This window comes from Hippocampus comes, unplaced genomic scaffold, assembly GCF_001891065.2.
Source record: "Hippocampus comes isolate QL1 unplaced genomic scaffold, H_comes_QL1_v1.1 scaffold176, whole genome shotgun sequence".
NCBI lineage: Eukaryota > Metazoa > Chordata > Actinopteri > Syngnathiformes > Syngnathidae > Hippocampus > Hippocampus comes.
This window is the reverse complement of record NW_017805826.1, coordinates 1,179,287-1,204,252: the sequence shown is the minus strand read 5'-3', so window position 1 is coordinate 1,204,252 and position 24,966 is coordinate 1,179,287. Positions and strand designations below refer to the sequence as shown.

General features: G+C 41.7%; 1 protein-coding gene and 1 long non-coding RNA gene across 2 annotated transcripts; one reads left to right on the top strand and one right to left on the bottom strand.

Moving 5' to 3' along the window:
- Positions 1-2,075: 2,075 nt before the first annotated feature.
- Positions 2,076-23,787, bottom strand: pkdccb (protein kinase domain containing, cytoplasmic b). The gene is made up of 7 exons (XM_019887264.1): positions 22,333-23,787; positions 20,258-20,371; positions 16,586-16,857; positions 14,813-14,892; positions 13,091-13,198; positions 4,745-4,921; positions 2,076-4,194 (listed from the first exon to the last, which is right to left on the bottom strand). The coding sequence occupies exons 1-7, from the start codon at positions 22,873-22,875 to the stop codon at positions 4,103-4,105; spliced, it is 1,386 nt and encodes a 461-aa protein (XP_019742823.1). The 5' UTR covers positions 22,876-23,787; the 3' UTR covers positions 2,076-4,102.
- LOC109526161 (uncharacterized) lies at positions 4,875-7,090 on the top strand. The gene is made up of 2 exons (XR_002170276.1): positions 4,875-4,947; positions 6,755-7,090. It is a non-coding gene; the product is annotated as an uncharacterized LOC109526161 (long non-coding RNA).
- Positions 23,788-24,966: the final 1,179 nt, after the last annotated feature.

Sequence of the window (24,966 nt, the reverse complement as noted above, 5' to 3'; positions counted from 1 at the left end):
AAATCACATCTTATTACTGGAAGAAATATCAGCATGCTTTTTTTTTTCCTTCAAGAAATACTTCACATTTCTCTGAGAACACAAAGTGAAAAAGATCAGATGTGCCTGTAAAGACAAAAGATGGTCAGCTAGCCTCACCGTCATCTTAAATGTTTGCTTCTCGTATCAATTAGGTATGCTAATAAAAACACATTCGTATCATTATCACAACGACAGTATTTTTAATATGTTGTTGTTTTAAATGATGCATTCTTTGTACTGGTGGAAAATAAAACAAAAAACATCATCGTAGCTCTCTTTTGAAGTCTTACTTAAAGGCTAGCTGTGAAGTAATTTCAGAAAATCCCAAGTGAAATATTTTGATGTCACCAATAAAGTAATTAGACAAACAACATTAAATAAAGCATAAAAAAAGTTTTTCTCTTTCATAAATTTGACAAAGTAAGTTTGACAAAGAGCGACAAACCCGGAAATGTGACGTCAATTCAAGAACAAAATGGCACAGCTTAGTATGGAAAGTGGACAAAGCCAGTCTGGAAATTGAGTCAGAAAGCGATTTTTAAAACTTGTCTGAGGGGATCCAGGTGTTTGAAGAGTTGGAGGAAGAAGAGGTTGGTGGCAATATTTATGTTGGACCATACATGTACGAGCCAGATGCTCAGGATTTGGAAAATGTTGTGCCCGAACGACCAGACATGGAGAGTGGGGACATAGCCCATCACGATTGGAAGAATGATAAGCTATATAGGCTGCGATTATTAGTCTAGCGTTATTGTTTGCAATTCATAGTGGGTTGTTGTCCTACATTGTCATTGCTAAGAGATCGGTAGTTCTGTTGTGTTGTCGGCCACTTTATTTGGAACTGTCTTTTTGCACACAGTCAGTGAGAGATGTTAGAATTTTGTACGGATCGCAATTTAATTCTTTATGACTCATACTTTGTCATCGTGTCATGTCTTTGCTACTGCATCCAAAGTTCCTCTTCTCTTAGCACATTCTAAGGAGATGAGAACATGTATAACAATGCTATTATTAAGTGATGAGGGTTAGCCAGAAACAAAACAAAAACAAGTCAGGCAACTAGTTTTTCCATTTCAAGTCTATCTTACGCTCCCAATCTCAACCTTCAACATGTTGGACAAACGAATCCCAAGTACACGATTGAAAACTATCTGTAGTTTTATTATGCCATGTAAGGGAGTCAGCGAATTTAGCTTTATGTGCCACATTGTGCTTAATAGCTGCTGGCGTGTTTGTTGTGCTTTGTTCAGATAAAGAGCCAGTTTTTTTTCACTGCTTAAAAACAAGCAACAGTTTTTACCCTCAGATTTTTATCTTTATTATTTGTTGTAACAATGAGTGAAAACTTCCCCAGTCTCCAGTAATTTTATGTTACCACTCAACCAGTCCTTCTAGTTAGTTAAAATATGTTGATCCAGTTTACTTTTTTTATCTAATCAAAGCCTGCTTATCTTAATGTTAATCTGACTAATCAACTGGCTTTGTCCAGACAGCCGGGGACCAATGTGAGGCCAACAGAACCCTTGGGCCTCCCCACTGACGCCACCATAAAAGTGTAATTTGTGGACTAGACGGGCCTTTTCCACTTCAGTGAAAATTTTATTTTATTATTTTTAAATAGTCCAAGTTGTTTGGCATCTATTGATGTGAGTCAAGAATTCTCAAAACCCAGCAAGCCTTGCCCTTATCTCAACCTCAACCCCATTCTTGTGCAAACACTTTGCCTTTGCCTGACAGTAACTCTCTCACCCCATGAGAAAGAGCCAGTAGGTGTGCTCATTTACATTAGTATTAATTAAGGCCCATAATGAGCTCAGCATGACGCGGCATTTCAATGCATTCCGTAGTCATTGTGCAAACTCTGCTGAGCTCTGGAGCTTTGCGGGCCAAACACATTCAGATAGGCCGCGTGTTCGAGGCGTGGGGGCGTAAAAGACAAGCTCACAAACTAAACCACATTCGAGCCCCCAAATAGTGTACAAGCACGCGCAGACACACAAACACGGGTGCTACTTATTGTTAATCCTCATAAAATAAAGAAGCAAATGAACAGACACAATTTAAGTACACGTTTATAAAATAAGACTCTGCAGTTACATATGGTGCAGTATTAAAAAAAAAAAAAAGACTGACTCATTTTCCATTGAAAATAATGGTTTCACCCACAAGGTGCACATAAAACTCTAAAAGCACAATCATGTAAGAACAATTACATTTGATCATGACACCTCAGACAAATTAAATGAACTCGTTTATAAAATGGTGTAAACAAAATGGAATGATTTGAAATTATTTTGCTGTAAAAAGTGGTATTTTACAGCCGGTTGTATTTAACAGAAAAAAACGATTTCAATATGTTCAGATTTTTAAAACAGTCACGTCTAGTCGCTGAAAAATGCTATAAAACTGTATTACGCAAAAACTATCATGTCGGCGCAATGTTGGCACAAAGCGCATTTAACGCAACAAACTACATCCAGTATAGTCGCATTACTTTCATTCAGATATCACACAGGTCATTAAACAGGTGCTTCTGTAAAGGAAAAAGATCAGATGGTACACATTTGAGGTGTTTCTTTACAAAGTGAAATTGGCAACTACTGGCCTGTCATGTATATTATTGCATTTATCTATTTTTGAAAAATGTCAATTAAAAATATTTTCACAAGGTTGTTGTCATATTCCCCTCGCCCCCCCAAAAAACATTCATGTGAACCTACAAAAATGTTGCAATGTGCATGCCAGGGCAGCAGTTGATGATGTCACACATACTTAATGCATCCCCACTGAATGAGTGCAGTAAATATACACTTTGTTGGAGAAGGCATAAATACTATACCATTTTAGTCCACAATTACTTTGCAAGTATGTTTCCCATTTTTACAGACTACCACTTTCAAGATCAGTTGAAAACAACTTTGCTTGGAAACCAGTTTTGGAATATTTAAAATTTCCCAAAATGTCATTCTCTCAAATGCTGTGTTTGTTTAGCTTGCTCTCATTTATTGTAATTAGCCGTTGGTGTCGTAATGCTAGTTTAGGCTAACTACCACTAATCCTGTCTTTAACTGCATGAGCTTCCTTGTGCTAACTAGTGGTTTTATTCGCTAGACTGAGCTATAAACTCCGTGTGTGAGCTTCAAATATGATCTTGCGCTCACTAGTTGTTGTCTTAGCTCAATTTGATTCGCTGGACTTTGCTAGAATTAACACCCGGCTTTTGTGTCATATGCTGCCTTGCACTAGCTAGGTGTTGCCGTTAGTTTTATTCACTAGACTGAGTTGTAATTGCTGATTGGCTTTAGCGTTATATGCTATTTTCCTCTAACTAGCTGTTGGCTGTGACATCATAATGCTAGGTTATGCTAACTACTTGCTGAATATAGGTTTATTTGTAATTAGTTCCCAGTTGTAGCTTTATACGCTAACTAAATGTTGCACTTCATTCTATTCACTGCACAATGCTAAAACAAGCTCCTGGCTGTAGCTTCAAATGCTACATTAGCTATACAAACAGACATCAACCCCAAGTTAAAAGCGGTGTTGTAAAGTTCCTATTCAGATCACAGTGCAGCTAAGTCCCAAAAGCCATGACAAAACAGTTGGCACCTCAGCGCATCAGCCTGTACTTGAATAAGAGCTTGTTTTTTTTCCTTGTCCTCTGGCTTTTTGGGCTGATGCCACGGCTCGACTTCTAACCAACAAGCCCACCACAGGGAAGCTGGCTTCACAACAAGCAGCAAATAAAGTCAAGGTAGCAACATAAAAAGAGAAAAGAAAAAAAGCACAACGCTCTCTTTCCCTAATTGTATCTGAAGGGAAATCCCTTGAAGTAGCAGTTGGCAGAGGCGGTGAGTTGGCAGACGCATGAAATGAGTGCAATATGCGTAAGTCCTAGAAATACATCACATTTACCCGCCTTGGCTGTGAATTCTCTCCCGCAAAGCTGGGGGCGCCGCTGGACGCAGCGGGACTCGTCTAATTTAAGCGCAACATGTTGCTTTTTGCTTCACATCATTGGGAGTACATAAGCTCGCTGCATACAGTCTCTGATATTACAAGTCCCATCCATGCGTACCATTTACCCGGCAGTGCTGTGCTTCACATACACCTCAGAGGTTTCGTCAGGCACCAGAAGACTGAAGCTACTCCTGAAAGTAGCCAACGGCCTACCTGTAGGGCAGGAAACACATATTAATTACCGGTAATCTTTTTATTTTTAAAGCATGTCAGCAATGCCAGCAAAACCCTTGGTCATGTTGTTTTAGCACAGCTATACCATTTGAACGTTTGTAAACAAGAGGCACCAGGTGTGGCAGGAAGTGATTGGACTTGTGTGATGAATTGTGTGAATCCTGTGAATGTTGTAAACAGCTATGCAAAGAAAGTTGCAAGGCTGCCTGGTGGCCTAGTAGCCAGGAACAGACTGGGAAACAAACTTACCTGTTGGTAAAACATAAATTACGGCCTGTGTTCCACCTCACTCTTTCTGACTGACAATTCACACATTCAAACTATGGCATTATGGAAGAAGTTTAAAATCATCATTCAAACAATTTACTCTGTTTGCTCAATCAATCGACCTTGTTCAGAAGGCATTCGGGTCTATAGTATATTTGGCAAATTGATCACCCATTTCAATGAAGTCCTACTTATTTTTAGTTTTTGGCCACAAGAGGCCAAATGTTAAGATAAATGAAAGTGAGTGGTAAACTTGACTGACCTGTCCATGTTTTCTGTCCTGTCAGAGTGAAACTGGTGCATTGTGAGTGCGAGTTGCAGATGTGCGCTGCCTCCCTGGCGCTGTGGACGGACAGCACGCAGCCTTGCTGGCTGTAGGACGGCCAGCAATGGTAGTCTGTGTTCCCTGATGTCGTCGCTCCTCGCGTCACGTTGTAGTCTGAACACAACATGACACAGCCTCATGTAAGTAATAAAACAACGTCAAAGATGTTCGAGCATGACACATTAGTCATTGAGAAATTCAGAAAAAAATCCCCACAAGTATTTGATTGTCTGTTCATCCATTAATTTTGCGCCTCGTTCGGGCCACTGGTGAGCTGGAGCCGATCCCAAACAACTATTCACACTGAGATTACATTCGCACCTGTGGACAAGTCTTCAAAGAACCTAACATGTATGTTTTTGGAATGCGGGAAGAAGCTGGATTACGCTGAGCAAACTACACAAGAACTCAGGTCATGAGTGAAAACAGAAAAACCTAGCGACATATGTTTCCCATTATGTGTTAGCATTAGCATTAAGCTAGCAGACTAAAGGCTAAGCTATGTGCTTGTTTTGAGACACAACGTGTAATTCTCCGAGTTTTATATGAAGTTTGGCATGAAACTTCAACTGAGAGTGGCATTCAACATCTTCAGGCATCATTGTGGTTGATTTTTTTTAACTATTTCACAAAGTGCTGCTAATTGCAAAGTGAGTTGTGTTCACGGCCACCAAAAAGCACTTGCATACCAGATTTGCGCTCTCAAGCAAAAAATGCTCGTAACTCAAGGTGAGGAATTGTACCTTCCAAAAAACAAACAAGAAAAAAAAAAACTGTTTTTGAATAGAATTGTGCAGCCTGGTCCATGGACCACTGCCATAGCAAACTACAAAGGTTCTGTGAAATTACAATGATTATACTACTTTCTATATTTATTTAACATTCTCTGTATGAAGATATTTGGTAAATTGTATTTTGACATGACCAATGCTGCCCAAAAGGACTGCTAAAGGTCTCGTCACAAACAAATGCCAGTTTATTGTGGTGTTTGCTATGTTGTGGGTTTTTTTGGGCCATTTCTGCCTTCCACGCATTCTTGAATGTAGCATCACAAACATGCACAGTGTAGAGTTAAAGCACATTGTTCTGTGGTCTGAATGGTCAAAAGAAGACACCATGATTTGCACTTTTGGTCATTATGAAAAACAACTGCCGCACTGCATTTATGGAAAATATGATGTAGAAACTGTTTTACAAGAAATGCCAGCCACACACACTTGACAGTGTTTGCTGTTGTGGCTGTTTACAAAGTGAAAGTGACTTCGTCTCTGCACCAGGGGTGAGTTCTTATTTCACTGACACCGCGTGTCATTAATAGCACATTTTAAAAACTATTGTACTATATTTCAAACATTGCCTTAGTAGTAAAAGCTTATATGATGGCAGCAGTTTGGCTCTAAAGTAGATGAATGAAAAATATATTCGTTTCAATGACCGTCGTTCCAGATTAGAAACAGATTGTGTTTGACTGTGGCTCACGTCTGCACCGTGCACAAAAGCAAATTACAATCAAAATAAACGCTTGCCTTTGGTCCTTTTTAGTGGCCCCTTTTTCACTCCCTTTACTCAACATATCGTTAGCCTACCGCAACTTTCGTAATTGCACCATGCCTATCCAGAACATCTTGAGCTCTCCTCTCCCAGCGTGCTGTGCCACATTGAACGCATCACCCCCGCTTCGACCCAAACATTTGCCTTACATTAATCATTCTAATTCCTCCAGTCAGGCGGCCTGTCTTAAATCATCTGCTCCACATTAGCCATGAGAAACACACTCACAAACACACACACATGCCTGCACACAGCCACAAGCTGAGTCTGGGAGTTCATAGAGAGGAGACACTAAATAGTATGGGGTGTGTGTGTGTAGTGTGTGTGTGTGTGTGTGTGTGTGTGTGTGTGTGTGTGTGTGTGTGTGTGTGTGTGTGTAAATGTGTATTGTTAAAGGGGAAAAAAGACACGAGGGTCAGCCTTCTGGGGATGAAGAGAGAAGGAGAAGAACAAGGAGTGTTCAGAGGATCTTTATTCGGGTGGGGAGAAATGAGGCCTGTTGTGGAGCGAAAAGGTGACCGACCTCAGCTGTTCGGGCACCAGAGACGTATGGATGAAAGCTCCCTTTGTGCTTCACGTTTAGGGCGGGAAACGGTCTAATGCATAGAAAAAGCTATCTTCCTTTCCAGCGCTTCACTTTAAATGTCGTATTAGCCTCAGCTGTGCCTCTCATCTGTGGAGAATGTACTTTACATCTGCGAGCCATTTGAAAAATAAGACTTATTACCTGTTGACACTCACTCTGTCTCTCTCGCACACATTTCGGTCATACACTGACATCATCCAGCCCCCCCACTTTTTTTTTTTTTTTTTGCATCTTTGCCAGGAAAAGTCTGTAAATTAATCGATAGCACATCTTGAAGCAAAATGTAGCGCATTACTTGGCTGCAACAAGCAGATGTGCTGTTGACTCAGTCTCAACTAGTTTGCTGTCGAAACAGGAGTACCCACATACCAATATCACTGGTCAACAAAATTTCATTATATTTTTTAATGAGAAGTGCAAGTAAACTTTTCTAGATTTTTTTTTTTTTTTTGCGCTGATTCCAAAACTGCCCTAATTTTTCCTGTTGCACATCAGGTTTTGATAATAATAATAATCATAATAGTAATATAATAAGGATAATATAATATGTGATATAGTAATATTTATGAATTAAGGGCTGGGTTCAGTAATTTTAGCCTTGTCCCCCTCATCATTTTTTTGGTAAGTCACGGCAAAAATAACCATATTATTGCAGGATAGTTATGCACCACTGCAAACGCCCATCTCAATATTAAACTTCAGGTTAAGTTTCTAATTTCATACCTATGACAATATTGTTTTTGCAAAGGCAGGATTTTTGATTGAGAACCCTGCTAAAAACATGATCATCAGGAGCCTTATCATTATACGATATCGATCCCAGCCAATCGGCAAATAAAGGAAATGATAGTAATGGAGATCAGCAAATACAGTACATATTTTAGAGTCTCCAATGTACCTAATATGCATGTTTTTGTAATGTGGGAGAAAGATGGAGTGCCCAGGAATTCAAACATAGAATCCCAGAATTTTGAGACAGTACGCCATGTTTCTTTATGTACTTATTTAAAAAAATGTAGTGAATTGCTACAAGAGTTTGCTGGTTTTTAATTTCCATGTACATTTGAACAAGAAAAAGCAGCTTCAGACAAGATCATGTTAGTGTTAAGTGAAAGTGGACAACTGGATGTCATGTGACTGCCTGTGACCTTCTCACCTTACGCATGGAAACAACCTGCTCGCTCCACTTTCCCACAGCTTAGCCTGTTATTTCAAAAAACCCAACTGAGCCCGCATATTAAGTCACTTCAGACAACCCTGGTGCAAAAACTCCCACACAAAAATGTGAAATAATATACACATTTTTGAGGCTCGCTTATCGCACTCCCAATCAACCATGCGGAGGCTTGACTTGTGGCACCTTCCTGCGAAGCTAAAACATTCCCTGCTGGTTGTTAGCTTCGGCGCCCGTGTCCTCTTTCCCCTCAATCGGCGATTAAATTCACAAAGAGCTGCTATATAAACAGTCCGGCATCTGGGGGGGGAGGTGGAAAAAAATCTCACCACAGGAACGTCGCCAGTCTTTCTGTTATTAATATTTCATAGACTGCAAGGAAGGAGGGCTTGCATTAGAATTACTAAATGTTTACAGTTCGAGGATAAAACCCCCCAAAAAGGCTTTATATGGTAAAATAAGTCAGGACGTAGCCTTGAGTGGTTCTTATTTATTTAAAAACTGTGGCCAAACTTTCCGTGTATCCCAATCCCGACAGACTCTCTGAGCTGGAGACACGAAGGATTAATCTCACTCTGTTGGTTTTGTCCTCTCATTCCAGCCGCCTAATAACCTGTCAAAACAACCCAAGCGAGCAAGAGACCACCGGACCCCTCACCCCCTTACACACACACACACACACACACACACACACACACACACCACACACACACACACACACACACACACACACACACACGCTCCCAGCCTCTGAAACAAAATGAAAACAGAGGTGCAGACTGTGCCGCCTTTTCAAATAAGGCCCAGCATTGTGTCCGCTGAAGGTGGGGTCAGTGTAGCGTGTAAAAAGCGGGCTTACCTCGCAGTACAGATGAAGGCAGCTTGTCCAGGTGCAGCCCAGACTGGTAGAGGTGCAGAATGTGCTCGAAAGCATCCAGCGTCTCGTTGATGTTGGCTTTCAGCTCACCGGCAAACGGACAATACATTCGGCACAGCAATCAGTCCCGTTATGTATACACTATTATTTGGACACAAGGAGAAATAAAATATGGTCTTTTTCTCTCTTGGGAAGATGATATGAAGTGTGTCTGCAGGAATGTTTGTCCATTCATCCAGAAGAACATTTGTGAGGTGAAAGTTCACAAAGGAGTAGGGCCAAACATTTGGAAATATTTGGAATCTGCAAGTGTAGGATTGTCAAAAATGTCTTGGCAAGCTGAAGAGTTAAGCTTCATAGTAGGGATTGAACCACTGAGTCTATCTATCAATCAATCTATCTAGCTTGCTAGCGAGCGAGCTAGCTGGCTAGCTAGCTATCAGGTCAATGGAACACTTTAAATTGTCCCTAGGTGTGAGTGTGAGCGCGAGATGGTTGTTCGTCTCATGTGTGGCCTGCAATTAGGTGGCAACCAAATCAGGGTGTACCCTGCCTGCTGCCCAAAGATGGCTGGGTTGGGCTCCAGCACGCCTGCGACCCTTGTGAGGTTAAGCGGATTGGAAAATGGCTAGACAAAGTTGAGGTTTGCTTATTGGCTCGGCCCTTGGCAAGCATTCACTTTCTCATGTGGCCTTTTTGCAAAATTAATTCCCCAACCCTGCTCTAAATGTTAGAGTCCAACTGGTTAAATAAGCATTTAACAAAAATAAACGAATAAATCTATTATAATAAATAAATAAACTTAAGGCTAAACTATCAGATGGCTATTGAATGACATTTTGTATCCATGAGGAAAAAAAGCCCTCATAAAAATTAAAGGCAGAAACACTTTTTTTTTTTTTTTTGCATGTCTTTTACATGCATCCATAAATCCATTTTCTGTCGTGCTTGTCCTCATTACATGACATGTGGTACATCCCATTCTCCAGGGCACATACGGACAAAGAACCATTCACACTCACATTCACACCAATGGACAAGTTAGTGTCTTCAATTGAACGTTCATGTTTTTGGGAATGTGGGAGGAAAGTAACCCACACAAGCACTGGAAAACATGTAAACTCCACATAAGAAGACCGGAGCTGAGACTTGAACCCAAAAGTTCGCAACTGTAAGGCAGACGTACAAACCACTCAAGAAGCACGTTATAAGTACATACAATTAAAGCTAGTGATAAATGCTAGACTATATAAAAATTAATGTACTATGACTCTGATGCTGCGAGAATGTTTTGAATTATGTATTCACAAAAGTAGGCTACTATTTATCCAGTTGATGCCTGACAAATTCTGCTTTTGAAATGTGCAGGATGCTAGAGGATTCAAAACTGAGATCGATGAGCTACAAGTCCACAGTGCTGTTACAAACATACAAAATGTGTTCCGTACCCAAAAATGGCAATTATGAATCCAATGTATTCCCCCGTGGCATATTCTGTATGCAACTGAAAGGTGTGTCGGAATCTTTTCGTACATATATTCCTCATAACTTGTGTTCATTATCTTGTCACCTGTCAGCTCGCTGTGGAGCGGGTTAAATAGGGCACATCAGGGGCCTGTCATGACAAGACCACAATAACGCAGTGATGTGTGAGCTTGTGAAGTTATAGCGATGCTGTGTTAAGGCGCTGCTCTTTTGCTCACCTGTGACATTCATGATGCGTGCCACCAGGTGTGTGAGGCCGGGCGGGGCCTGGTGAGGCAGCAGGTAGGTGAAAAAGTACCTGGGAGGCATGAGAAGAAAAAAAGAAAAGAGCACATCCATCATGGAGCTTGACTTGACACCATAATGTTGTCAAGGATCTGAAGGGCTGATCAAACGCGACAGGACTCGCTTTTCGCCGCTTTATGAATCACGCCCGTAAACCGCAAATCTGCAGCTCCTGTACGCCTTCACTAGCAACGTTGTGTCAACACAGCACCCAGTGGTAGGTCGAAACAAAGTACAAATACTTTATGACTATACTTGAGAAGATTTTTCAGGAATCTGAAACTTGAGTATTTCTTTTTCTGTCACCCTTTTACTTTTACACCGTACATTGAAGGAAACAGACCTGTATTTTCTAATTTATTATTTTGTCAAATGAGGCTTTTTTTTCCCAAACCCAGAGAGGTGAAGTCAAGCACGATTGAGATTTGGATTGATTCATTGACTGATTGATTTTGGGGACGGTATTTATGCGGTGGACGGAACAGGGACAGCTGCCACACGGAGTAATGTGAACCGGGGTGCATTGCTGCAAATGATGCCACCGATACGAAGAAGCAAGACCTTATTTAAGAGAATCGTTTGATGCTTTTGCCGACGAGACTGTTTTGTGGTGGATGCACTGAATAACTTGAGCTAATTTAACCCTCTGAGGGACAGCGGTTACTACAGTGGACAGCTTATCATGTTATCAGGTTACAGGTGAGCATTATTGGTGCATGAAACGGTTAATGTTAATGATTTAGTCTTTTGTTTTGTCACATGGTGTTTGTTGTCTTTTGTGTGGACCCATTGCCGACAGAAGTATCTGTGCTTGATGGTTACGCCTTCTCGGCTGCTCGCGTGTACTACCACTGATTTTGATTGAGAGGAATGTTGGCGCTATTTGACTGCGACTGCTTTTTGTATTGATTTACTTTTACAGTAAAAGTCCAAATTTAGAAGTGTGCGCCTTAACTGTTGTACAACTTAGCGCCGGGCAGGAATAAGGTCGACTGCAAGAGATGCAGCGTAATTAAGAGCAAGAAGAAGAGGCCGTTTTTTTTTTTTTTACTCTATTAATACCTTTCATTGTTTCTCGTAGAAAAAATATATTTTTTTTTCAATTGATTGTCTTGTAATTGCATTATTTTCATCAGTAGTAGTGGTAATAGTAGGATTTTCTTATGTGTCTTATTTTTATTTGACACAGGTCTTCATGTAGAAGAGACAGAGGATAATGAAGCTGTAGTTTCCACATTGTTAGACCTACAAAGACTACTATCAACCAAGCACCTACCAGCTGTGCGCCAATGGGTTCAGGTTTGTAGATGTAGAACATCACTTATAAATAAATTAACCATTTGTCATTTATGTAAACATTAATTGTAGGGATGTACAATAACTTTTTTCCAGTGATATACTACACACTACATACCGTACATATTTCGTGACCTTCTTAAAATGATGTCCCAAGTCACTTTTTCAGAAAACATGAAAAACTGAACCACATTCTGATTATCTTCTATGTATTGATAATTTCATTTTAGGCTTAGAATTGAATGATTTCTTTAACTATTTTCGATTTTAGCAAAGGTGTCCAGCATCCCGAGGAGATGTTTAAGGCAAACAAAAAATAAACTGATTAAATAATAAATTAACTCCAAATATGACTTCGAGTCTAACATACAAATATCATTCAAATAATCAATCATCCGTCTAAATATAACACCTAACATGCGTCATGGTAAAATAGTTACCAATTACCTGAATATCGCCCGGTTTACAGTGACGATTACAAACGATCACAGGTATATCAAGTTGAGAAAAGTGGCATGCAAACCTCAGAGGCTATCAGCCTTCACAGGCACGTCATCCTCCCTTCACTTCCTGGTCTCAGTCTCACTCGGCTACATGTTCCCACAAGTTTTTAATCCAGCGCTGCTTTTAAAGTGACAATGCTACATTTGTTCAAAACTAAGTATGGTTTGCCTGGTTTATATGTATATATATATATATACACATATATATATTCTATATTTGGCACTTTGACCACAGGATGCTCATGGAAGCCTGGCCTGTTACACCGTCATTGTCACAGATCTTTTTTTTTTCTTTTTCTTTTTGAAGACCACCGGACCCCTCACCCCCTTACACACACACACACACACACACACACACACACACACACACACACACACACACACACACACACACACACACACACACGCTCCCAGCCTCTGAAACAAAATGAAAACAGAGGTGCAGACTGTGCCGCCTTTTCAAATAAGGCCCAGCATTGTGTCCGCTGAAGGTGGGGTCAGTGTAGCGTGTAAAAAGCGGGCTTACCTCGCAGTACAGATGAAGGCAGCTTGTCCAGGTGCAGCCCAGACTGGTAGAGGTGCAGAATGTGCTCGAAAGCATCCAGCGTCTCGTTGATGTTGGCTTTCAGCTCACCTGCAAACGGACAATACATTCGGCACAGCAATCAGTCCCGTTATGTATACACTATTATTTGGACACAAGGAGAAATAAAATATGGTCTTTTTCTCTCTTGGGAAGATGATATGAAGTGTGTCTGCAGGAATGTTTGTCCATTCATCCAGAAGAACATTTGTGAGGTGAAAGTTCACAAAGGAGTAGGGCCAAACATTTGGAAATATTTGGAATCTGCAAGTGTAGGATTGTCAAAAATGTCTTGGCAAGCTGAAGAGTTAAGCTTCATAGTAGGGATTGAACCACTGAGTCTATCTATCAATCAATCTATCTAGCTTGCTAGCGAGCGAGCTAGCTGGCTAGCTAGCTATCAGGTCAATGGAACACTTTAAATTGTCCCTAGGTGTGAGTGTGAGCGCGAGATGGTTGTTCGTCTCATGTGTGGCCTGCAATTAGGTGGCAACCAAATCAGGGTGTACCCTGCCTGCTGCCCAAAGATGGCTGGGTTGGGCTCCAGCACGCCTGCGACCCTTGTGAGGTTAAGCGGATTGGAAAATGGCTAGACAAAGTTGAGGTTTGCTTATTGGCTCGGCCCTTGGCAAGCATTCACTTTCTCATGTGGCCTTTTTGCAAAATTAATTCCCCAACCCTGCTCTAAATGTTAGAGTCCAACTGGTTAAATAAGCATTTAACAAAAATAAACGAATAAATCTATTATAATAAATAAATAAACTTAAGGCTAAACTATCAGATGGCTATTGAATGACATTTTGTATCCATGAGGAAAAAAAGCCCTCATAAAAATTAAAGGCAGAAACACTTTTTTTTTTTTTTTTTGCATGTCTTTTACATGCATCCATAAATCCATTTTCTGTCGTGCTTGTCCTCATTACATGACATGTGGTACATCCCATTCTCCAGGGCACATACGGACAAAGAACCATTCACACTCACATTCACACCAATGGACAAGTTAGTGTCTTCAATTGAACGTTCATGTTTTTGGGAATGTGGGAGGAAAGTAACCCACACAAGCACTGGAAAACATGTAAACTCCACATAAGAAGACCGGAGCTGAGACTTGAACCCAAAAGTTCGCAACTGTAAGGCAGACGTACAAACCACTCAAGAAGCACGTTATAAGTACATACAATTAAAGCTAGTGATAAATGCTAGACTATATAAAAATTAATGTACTATGACTCTGATGCTGCGAGAATGTTTTGAATTATGTATTCACAAAAGTAGGCTACTATTTATCCAGTTGATGCCTGACAAATTCTGCTTTTGAAATGTGCAGGATGCTAGAGGATTCAAAACTGAGATCGATGAGCTACAAGTCCACAGTGCTGTTACAAACATACAAAATGTGTTCCGTACCCAAAAATGGCAATTATGAATCCAATGTATTCCCCCGTGGCATATTCTGTATGCAACTGAAAGGTGTGTCGGAATCTTTTCGTACATATATTCCTCATAACTTGTGTTCATTATCTTGTCACCTGTCAGCTCGCTGTGGAGCGGGTTAAATAGGGCACATCAGGGGCCTGTCATGACAAGACCACAATAACGCAGTGATGTGTGAGCTTGTGAAGTTATAGCGATGCTGTGTTAAGGCGCTGCTCTTTTGCTCACCTGTGACATTCATGATGCGTGCCACCAGGTGTGTGAGGCCGGGCGGGGCCTGGTGAGGCAGCAGGTAGGTGAAAAAGTACCTGGGAGGCATGAGAAGAAAAAAAGAAAAGAGCACATCCATCATGGAGCTTGACTTGACACCATAATGTTGTCAAGGATCTGAAGGGCTGATCAAACGCGACAGGACTCGCTTTTCGCCGCTTTATGAATCACGCCCGTAAACCGCAAATCTGCAGCTCCTGTACGCCTTCACTAGCAACGTTGTGTCAACACAGCACCCAGTGGTAGGTCGAAACAAAGTACAAATACTTTATGACTATACTTGAGAAGATTTTTCAGGAATCTGAAACTTGAGTATTTCTTTTTCTGTCACCCTTTTACTTTTACACCGTACATTGAAGGAAACAGACCTGTATTTTCTAATTTATTATTTTGTCAAATGAGGCTTTTTTTTCCCAAACCCAGAGAGGTGAAGTCAAGCACGATTGAGATTTGGATTGATTCATTGACTGATTGATTTTGGGGACGGTATTTATGCGGTGGACGGAACAGGGACAGCTGCCACACGGAGTAATGTGAACCGGGGTGCATTGCTGCAAATGATGCCACCGATACGAAGAAGCAAGACCTTATTTAAGAGAATCGTTTGATGCTTTTGCCGACGAGACTGTTTTGTGGTGGATGCACTGAATAACTTGAGCTAATTTAACCCTCTGAGGGACAGCGGTTACTACAGTGGACAGCTTATCATGTTATCAGGTTACAGGTGAGCATTATTGGTGCATGAAACGGTTAATGTTAATGATTTAGTCTTTTGTTTTGTCACATGGTGTTTGTTGTCTTTTGTGTGGACCCATTGCCGACAGAAGTATCTGTGCTTGATGGTTACGCCTTCTCGGCTGCTCGCGTGTACTACCACTGATTTTGATTGAGAGGAATGTTGGCGCTATTTGACTGCGACTGCTTTTTGTATTGATTTACTTTTACAGTAAAAGTCCAAATTTAGAAGTGTGCGCCTTAACTGTTGTACAACTTAGCGCCGGGCAGGAATAAGGTCGACTGCAAGAGATGCAGCGTAATTAAGAGCAAGAAGAAGAGGCCGAGTGGCACCCAATTATTAAGCTCCAGTCGTCGCTGTTGTTCCCACAGAGCAGAGCGAATATATGCCTGTGAGGTTTGTTGTATGCGCTTTGTATGTGTTGCTGCGTCACGTGTCTTAAAGTAGCGGTTGTTTCAAGATTAATCATGACCGTAACATCTATGCTCGTTCCTGTGAGTCCAGCAGTAGCATATCGCATATTTTAGCATTAAGCTAACAAACACATATTAGATGAAATTATATGGTCTGGTTGAGCATCTTGTAAATACACAATGTTTCATTGTCTTGTTTCATGTGACACTTTAACACTTAACTTCAAATTGGAGTGCAAATACGGCTTGAAGTAAAGCACGTTTGTCCTCTGCAGCACCATTGTACCATGCAGAACAGAACATATGTGAGAGTCCAAACAGGCACTAAGAAGTATTTTTCAAAAGTGTTTTAATCAGTTTAAGTGTGTTTTCAGTTTCATCATGTTTAAAGCACCTGAAAGGGGTAAAACTATGTAATTTATCTTTTTTATATGGTTGCTTTAATCACAGATTTTCACCGATTGCGGGTGGGTCTGAAACATATTCTCATATAAATTTCAGAGTCTATTGAATCTTTTACCAGTCTTTTTTCCAAGTATCTAGATTTCTGCTTAGGTGCAGCGTGCAAGTAATTCTGCTTACCTATAGGCATTGTAAATGTTCATCTTCTCATTGAGCCCCTCACACACTCCGCGGGCTGAACAGGTCAGGGTGAAATTTCGGTGCGGAAACTGCAGGGAGCAATCGGCGTGTCGGCCGCAGGGCGTGTCGGCCGCGCTAGCGTCGTCCAGGTCGGTGAGCTTGAGCTCGCCCGACACCATGACGAACTGGCGGGGCTGAAAATCCAGCAGAGCCACCGATCCCAGTGGAGAGCGCGAGAGGAAATGGAGAAGGCGAACCAGGTCCAGACAAACCTGCAGGGACACAAGACAAAAGCCTTCTCATTATCTGCTTCACTGTTTGTTCAGCTGCAGAGAGGTAATCCTGTTAAGATAGTCAGATGGGATTAATCAGACAGTTGTTTATTGACGTTAAAAGGTAATTTACTGTAATCTCCTTTCTTCCCCCTTTATAGATCCCATCTTGTCTTTTTTTGAAAAAAATTACTATTCTGTCTTTATTTCCCAAGTCGCTTTGGCACGGAATTCACTGTGAACCCCTGCTATTCGCCCTCGAAGCAAACTGACACCCCTAGGAAGGTTTAGAATTGCCTTTAGGTGTCAGAAGGTGTCAGCAAAGCACTACCTATGTCGAAATGAAACTCCTCAACTCACTTCGATATACCTCAGTGCAATGAGATGTCACCGGATGATGCCAAAGCATTGATGTTATTGCATTGACCTGAGTGAAAAGTAGTGAATAGATAAGTTTTTCAGCAAAAAAAAAAAAAAGAAAATGGAAGATGGGTTCTCCAGAAAATTGAATAGCTGCAAAATATGCGAAGTATCATGATGACTGTATATGTTCTCCTCTGTGAGTGCCGAATTTGCCAGCTTTTCAAACTAATTACACTGATTTTTGTTCTTGGTTGCACAAAATAAAAGTATGTGGGTCCAAATAACTTTTTTGAGTAGTAGTCAATTTATGAAATATAACTGGATCCAGATAATCTCATTTTGTGCAACCATGTACACATACCATTTACCCCTTTTTGTGAGATTAATAAAGTCAATAGGGTGGAGAAAGGAATCAAACAAAATAACAATCCATTTTGGATTATAATTCTCAAATGTACTTAATTTATTCCAGGAAGAAAAAAAAAATCCTTTATCAAAACATTTGTTACTTCATTTAGCCAATGATTACCAGGAAAACATGATCATTTGCTTTTGTGAGTCAGCCAAGCTACTTGGGTTTCATACACAGAATCTTGTAATCAAGTTTCATTATCTTCAGTATGTTCGCTCAAGGCTGAAATACGAAAAACAAGACGGCCGCAGACAGCGAAATGAAGGTATCCGCTGCATACCCACAAACCATGCAACGAGTGTGTGCGCGTGACAGTCCAAGTATATTGAGGGTACTGTAAAGCTCCGAGTTGTACGTCACTGGCACAGTAAAAACGGCAGTGGGTGCAACCAGACACCGCTTGGATTAGTGTAGCGCCTCACACATGAAGCTGACACCGAGCGGCCTGCGCAGCGTGGTGGTTCAGGATTTTTGTTGTTGTTGTTGTCAAGTATCAAGCACAACCAGACTAAAGCATCGATACCCTGATTTTTCTAAATTGTGTGGGTTACATCTACATAACAATGACTTAGTACAACCTTTGAACTACAGAAGACCATGCTACCAAAACAATGTGAACATGCCAAAAGATTCTGTAAGATGCATAATTAGGGCCTCTCTAAAATGTGAATAACGCACCAGAAACGTGCGTGTAAACGCATACGGCTAAGACTCGCCGTAACTTCCACTGAGAGCCCATCTAAACACAACTGACATACAAAACTTCTCTCTAAGTCGAGATGTTCTGTATAACTTCACACAAACCTCCTTGACGCCAATTACTACTCTCCTACTTAACCAGGGCTTTGGTGCCCTCTTGTGGCATCTTAGGGTGTTGTCAAAAGAGCATGAAAAACATGAATAGGTGGGGTTTTCAGCAATAACTGGAGAGAAATGGGAACAGGTGAAGTCATGAATGAGCCAATATACTGTAGTTTCATTCTTGCTTCTCTCCGAACCACGAAAGAAATTGGTGTATGGGGTCGCAGTTGTTTCCTGACATGACGCTGTCACTGAACATACAACTTTGTCAAAATAACGTCATAACAACTGAAAATGTTGTATCTGCCTATATCAGGCCAGTAGTTAGCTTGGTCACCGAGTAAAGAAACATTCAATCCTCAATCCTGACAGACAAAAAAAAGTCATTCATACATATTGAATGATTGATTTATTTTTAACACTCACGTGAAGCCAGAGATTTGACATGTATCAAAACATGTGCAAAAAGCGAGACTGTAGGACCAGATTGTGAAGAGAGAGCATTAAACTGTTTGCCACCATTTTCTAGACTTTTTTGGGGCATGGCTAAAACGGTGCAGAGTGATTCACCGTGGCCACGATATGAGTCATCCCTCCGTCATTATATATGAACTTGAGAGCCTTTCTTCGCATCAGTGGTTGTGTGATGTAACTGCAACATGCAAGTAGGCTTGCTAGGTAGCTATGCCTACAAATATGCATCTTCCCTTCTGATAGTCCGCTGGCAGGGCTGCTTTAGAGTGCCTCACTGTCTGCCTTGAGTGTGCGCACGTCACCCAGAGAAAAGCAGAAGAAGCAAACAGGCAAAAAAAAAAGTCTGACATTATAGTCAGTGTGTGGACAGGGGCTTCGGGCTGGCGTGGAATCTTTTGAGTGCCTCGTTCTTCCCTGTGAGTGCATGCTTGTCATGCAGAGAAAGATGGAACAGCGAGGGTACAAAAACAAAAAAATTAAGTCTGACTTGATATCACCAGCATGTAAATAAGGGCTTCACGCTGGCGTCACTGCTTTAGAGTGCCTCGTTGTTGTGCCGTGGAAAAGACCTGCTATGACAGTAAATCCAACCACTGGCCTGATTTTGATTTTGAAGTCTTATTTTGTATAGTAGGTGATTTTCGTGATCATTCAAATTTGGTAGGTTCATGTAAACAACACCCTTCTCTCTAGTGAGCCCACTGAAGAAGACATTTTTATTTTCACAGATTTTTGGTTTTATATAATCAGTCAAACAATTATGGCATTTTCAAAACAAAGTTTGCATTTTCTACCTTTGAAAAACTATTGACATCAGCGCCACTTTCGTGTGTTTTCTGTTCAAAATGGTTTTCTGGTCTTTGGTCTTACTTTTAATTGCATTTTATATTCCAAAATCAAGATGAGTGCTCGCTCTGAGTGTTTTCCCCCTCAGTCTCTCTTTTTATTTCAAACACAGCAGCACACACTCCCAACACTTGGGTCGCTGCAGAATAAAGTCGGCCTCTGTTGACTCCCACTGTGAGAATACCTGTGATGGGGGTTGCGCTAAAAGAGTGTACGTGTGTGTGTGTGTGTGTGTGTGTGTGTGTGTGTGTGTGTGTGTGTGTGTGTGTGCGCGCACGCGCGCACGCGTCGAGATGACATTCCTGGCCTGCAATGGATTAACCTATCCCATCTCCATTTCAAGCCTCATCAAATACATTGAGAGACAGATGTCAGCGCTCCTAAAGTTTCAGCCTTCATCTGGAGGGCTGGGCATGCGTTCATGCAGATACGGGCAGCAAGAGGCGCTCAGCCAACGGGACTGTGGTTAAGCAACAAAGTATGCAAATAGCATCAAGATCTTACCCTGAAGCGGTCCTCCCAGGGGCTCTGGAGGAGGTGGAGCATCTGGAGAGGGTCCCCTTGCTCCAGGATGACGGTCACTCGGCCTCCCTCGTCTCCAGCACAATGACCGCGCAACTGTTGAAACCACATTCAAATGTCAGGGAATGACACGGCACTTTGTCATATTTTGGGGATTTGGGAAAACTAAAAGTGGGTTGTGACGTGAATGAGTGGATGGAAAGAGAGCACAGAGGCACATTGTCTGCCCGTGGAAAAATGTCACCCTAAAGGCCAGGAGGGGTCAATGGATTTAATTTAATTAGATGGTAGGGTCCTGCACAGCAACTGGGATTGTCAGATGGCAGGCCCAATGTGAGACAAATGGATGTTGTGGGGGCATAATACGATGAGCGTGCCTGCTGGATTTTTTTGTTCATTTGTTCGGAATTTGTGAAGACAGTAAACCCAACCAAACATGGACATTGCTTTGTTGTGCATACTGGAACAAAACTAAAAACAACTTCTCCAAACCCTTCATCAAATTTGGAAGTAAAATTGTCTAAAATAGCTAGAAAAAAAGACCAATTTGCATAAAAAGGTTTAACCCCAGAAGAGCCATCTGAGATATACAAATCAACCAGTTTGGGTAACATAAGTCAGTGTTAAATATTTCTCATAGTATACGCTGTGATTTAATCAGGAGCCTATCCCAGCCGTCTTCGGGCAGTAGGCGAGTGACACCCTGAACCAGTTGCCGGCCAATCGCAGGGCACACAGAAATGAACAACCATCTGTGCTCACACTCACACCTAGGGACAATTTAGAGTGTTCCATTAGCCTGCCATGCATGTTTTTGGAATGTGGGAGGAAACTGGAGGACACAGAGAAAAACCCACGCAGGCATGGGAAGAACATGCAAACTCAACACAGGAAGGCCGGAGCCGGGATCGAACCCACGACCTCTGCATTGTGAGGTAACCTAACCACTCGAAGACCGGGCCGCGCATATATTATACAAATATATATATATATATATATATATATATATATATATATATATGCAAAAGAGGTGGGATGAAAATTAGTCTGCTGAACATGCTTGTGTTTTAAGCTGAGTTTGCATTTTCTATATTTAAAACACTTTGTCAATGAGCAATTCCCCATTCATTCACACGTAGAAACTGTTGGTTTGGCATTCATTAGCTTTGGGAGGATCCAACCATCAATTGTGATCAGTTAATCATCATACTGTCGATGAAAAATTCTCATTCTGTGTACTTGTCCAGTGGGGTACTTTGGGTCCATGAAAATTGCACTTTAAATACATTTTACTTAAAAGAGTGATGTAAAGGAGTTCATCATTACTGGTACTGTAAAGGGTAAAGCTTTGAATTCTGTTCTTTCATTTAAGTGCGAAAACGATTTTTGTACTCTCATTTGGCCTTTAAAATAACATTGCAATACATTTAACTTGCTTTTTCATTGAAAGTAATTGGGTAGATGTGAATGCTGAATTCATCCAGTTAAGTTGCAAAGTTGTGATGTTTCTTGTTGTTTTCTCACTTTTAGCCATACTGCAATATGAATACATTATGTGCACTTTAGAAGATTTTTATTGATCGATCGATTGATTGATTTTTGCTAACTGACATTTTGCATGACTGTGCCTCGTTTTATGATGAAGCACAGCTTTGAATCACATTTATTCTACTCTGTGCCTTCTGCGACTTCCGTTTCAAGCGCTTTAGAGATGTAAAAGTACTATAGAAATACTTGATTGCAAAACCTTTGGAACATTTAGCCTAAAGGGCTGCATTATTTATTAAATTGGACATTTTACAATGTTTTTTGTTATTCTTTCTTTCTTTTAAGATCATGGGCCTGTGAGAGTATTTCTGACAAGCCATGTCAATCTAATTCACAAATATTCACAATATACAGCAAAGACTTTCTGCATGATATGGTTTCACAAAGGTAGCCTGCGGGAGAGGACTCAAATACACTCTGATAGGGCTTAAATAAAAAAAGCACTGTTAAGTCAGTTAAAGCGCATGAGAACGTCTTCACAATCAAAATATTATTTAATGAAGGTGCACCTTGATGATGTTGGGATGCCGCAGCCTGTGCAGGAGGACAACTTCCTTGCTGAGCTTGTAGGAGACCAGCTGACGGCATCCGTGGGGGTCCTTGAAGCCCTCCACGCACTTGCCCATGTCGATGCCGTGCTCGTTGACCATCTTGAGCGCCACCGGCTCCCCTCCGGCCAGCGTCACCTTCACCACCAGCTTGGTGTACCCGGAGCCGAGCACTTCCAGCGGCTGCATGTCCCGCAGAGCTCCGCAACCCAGCGGGGTCCCGTTGCTGGAGGAGCCACGCGTCAACTCGGCCCACAGATTAGAATCCCAGGTGGAGAAAGGCTCCTTGTCGCGGCCGGGAGGAAGCAGAGGGAGGATTTCTTGGTGTCTTTGCGCGAGTTGGTGGCTCAAGGCTGATCGGAGAGACGCCAACTCTTCATCCAGATCCCCGTGGCCGCTTCCGAGGCGGCGCACGCTGCCGAGGAGCAAGCAAACCAGAAAGGACAGGACCGCCACTGACAGCACGGCGGCCGCGCGTAACGACTTGCCCACGGCGGAGGGCATGTTCCACTGCCAGCGCGAGAAGGAGGACTGCTGGTGACTCGAGGGTGGAAATGAAAAGTGATCAGCTCAGTCCCTCCTCCTCCTACTCCTCGTGGAAACTCCCACCGGAGGGTGTGTCCTGCGCGCGTAACTTTACACCCGCAGGCCTGCCAGCAGGAGTTCTCGTCAGCACCCCATCATCTGCGGTATGTTTCATTGCAAACACTGAGACATACGACACAAATTTGATGATGAAACAGAAGCGTGGTGCAGCTAAGCTGCATAATAGGAGTTGTTATTTACAGAGGATAAAGAATATATGCCTGTGAGCATTGTTGTTTGCTCGGCCTGCATGTGTTGAAACAGTGACATCAAAAATAATCCAATGCTGGGTCGAAATGAGATTGCTTGATATGAAACTTTTTTTGGTTGTTTGTTTGGGACGAATAGTGCCATTTGTACTAAATAACCCAAAATGTTGGGTCAAATTGACCCAAGAAGCAGCCGGTCGCTTTTGGACCAATAATTGAATGAATTTTGATCCAACTGCTATTCGAGTGTATTCACCTCATATTATGTGATTTATGAGTGCAATTTACGGCATAAACCGGAAGTAGTGTTTTGTTTGCCTGGTAACCATTTGTGTGAGTCCACTTCCTATGGCAGTGAGGCTTAAACAATGTGCAAACGACAAACACGGTTGCGATTTTTAAGAGAAAACATTTCAATCCCGCTTCTTGCTAATGTCGCAGGGTTGGAAGATGACATAAAAATGTGGCCAGTAACATACATTCGCTGGCTACTTGCCACATGCTACATGCTGAGACAGTGAGCAATCTCAAAGGTTCTATGTCGTATCCGTACATACACAGGGGCTAAGCTTGGGGGGGTGGGGCACAATTTTTCATCAGTGCTACTGGGGGGGTCTCATGGGGTACACACACACACACACACACACACACACACACTTCCTAACCAGATATTACAAAAATTACCATGTCATTGATGATAAACATTGTACAACGTGATGAATTTACCCAATCAAAGTGACTGTGCTTCCTTCAAGCCAGTCTCATTCACGAGTCAGTTCCTTGTTGTGATTCAGTGATGCACACTAATAAATAGAAATCAGGTCACATTACCGAGATGAAAAAAAGCCTTCATCCCTGCTATGGTTCTCATTTAAAACCGCTAAACTGACTTTGATCTCTCCTTTTACTGGTCCATGCCTTTTCAAGTGGCCGCCGCGAGACTGCCAGGGTCGGGTGCCATGATTCCTATTAGGAAGCAGAGCCAGACCAGCATCCATCCTGCCAGCCGCCCTCATTAATGGCCACTTGCTTGTCACACTCGTGCTTGTCTGTTTAAGCCAGCGCACCTGAAAACCACATTATCTTGAGGTTTAAGCACTCATTCTAAGGGAAATGATACTCAAAACATCATTTCTACATTAACTCAATCAGAAAAAAAAGTCTGTAAAATAACATATTTCTTTTAACAACTGCTTATCTTGCCTGGGCGCTGTAGTTGTGTATCTTGCAATACATGATACTGTGTAATCATATTTGTCTTCTCACGTCAACAGAAATGGGTTACAGACTGGAGCCTCTAAGGATGAACACAATCCATTCATCTGCAGTGTGCACCTTCAGTTCTTTTAACACCATACATGTCAGCCACTTCTGTTGCAGCTCTTCTCATTTGTCAGGCAACCAAACCGAGTTTTCTGCAAACAGTAGTTCCTGCCGCAAACCATCCCTGTACTCAGCAGTGGTTTCTGGTATAAGCTGTATGTGTGACCGCACAGGGCAGCATATTTGAACTGTTTGTTTGTTTTTTTTGTTTTTTTAACTGGCACCAAAATGTAAATCACTGGTGTTCCTATGGAGAATCTGCACCCCCTTGTGGAGATATAAGGCGCTGTCAAGGATTTTGCTAATCAAAATCATCAATCCATCCATTTTCTAATCCACTTATCCTCTAACAAGGGTCATGGGTGTGCAGCAACCTAGCTGTTTTCGGGGCAGTTGGCGGTTTACACACTGAACTGATTGCCAACCAATCACAGGGCACACACGTTCAGTTAACCTGCCATGCATGTTTTTTGGAATG

What these genes read in the sequence shown, in the direction of transcription:
- pkdccb (XM_019887264.1), bottom strand. Translation starts at nt 22,875, where the DNA reads ATGCCCTCCGCCGTGGGCAAGTCGTTACGCGCGGCCGCCGTGCTGTCA. An exon ending in CCTGGGAGGACCGCTTCAGG is followed by an intron (nt 16,858 to 20,257) that starts GTAAGATCTTGA and finishes GTGTCCCTGCAG; the next exon opens with GTTTGTCTGGACCTGGTTCG. An exon ending in AACATTTACAATGCCTATAG is followed by an intron (nt 14,893 to 16,585) that starts GTAAGCAGAATT and finishes CATGCCTCCCAG; the next exon opens with GTACTTTTTCACCTACCTGC.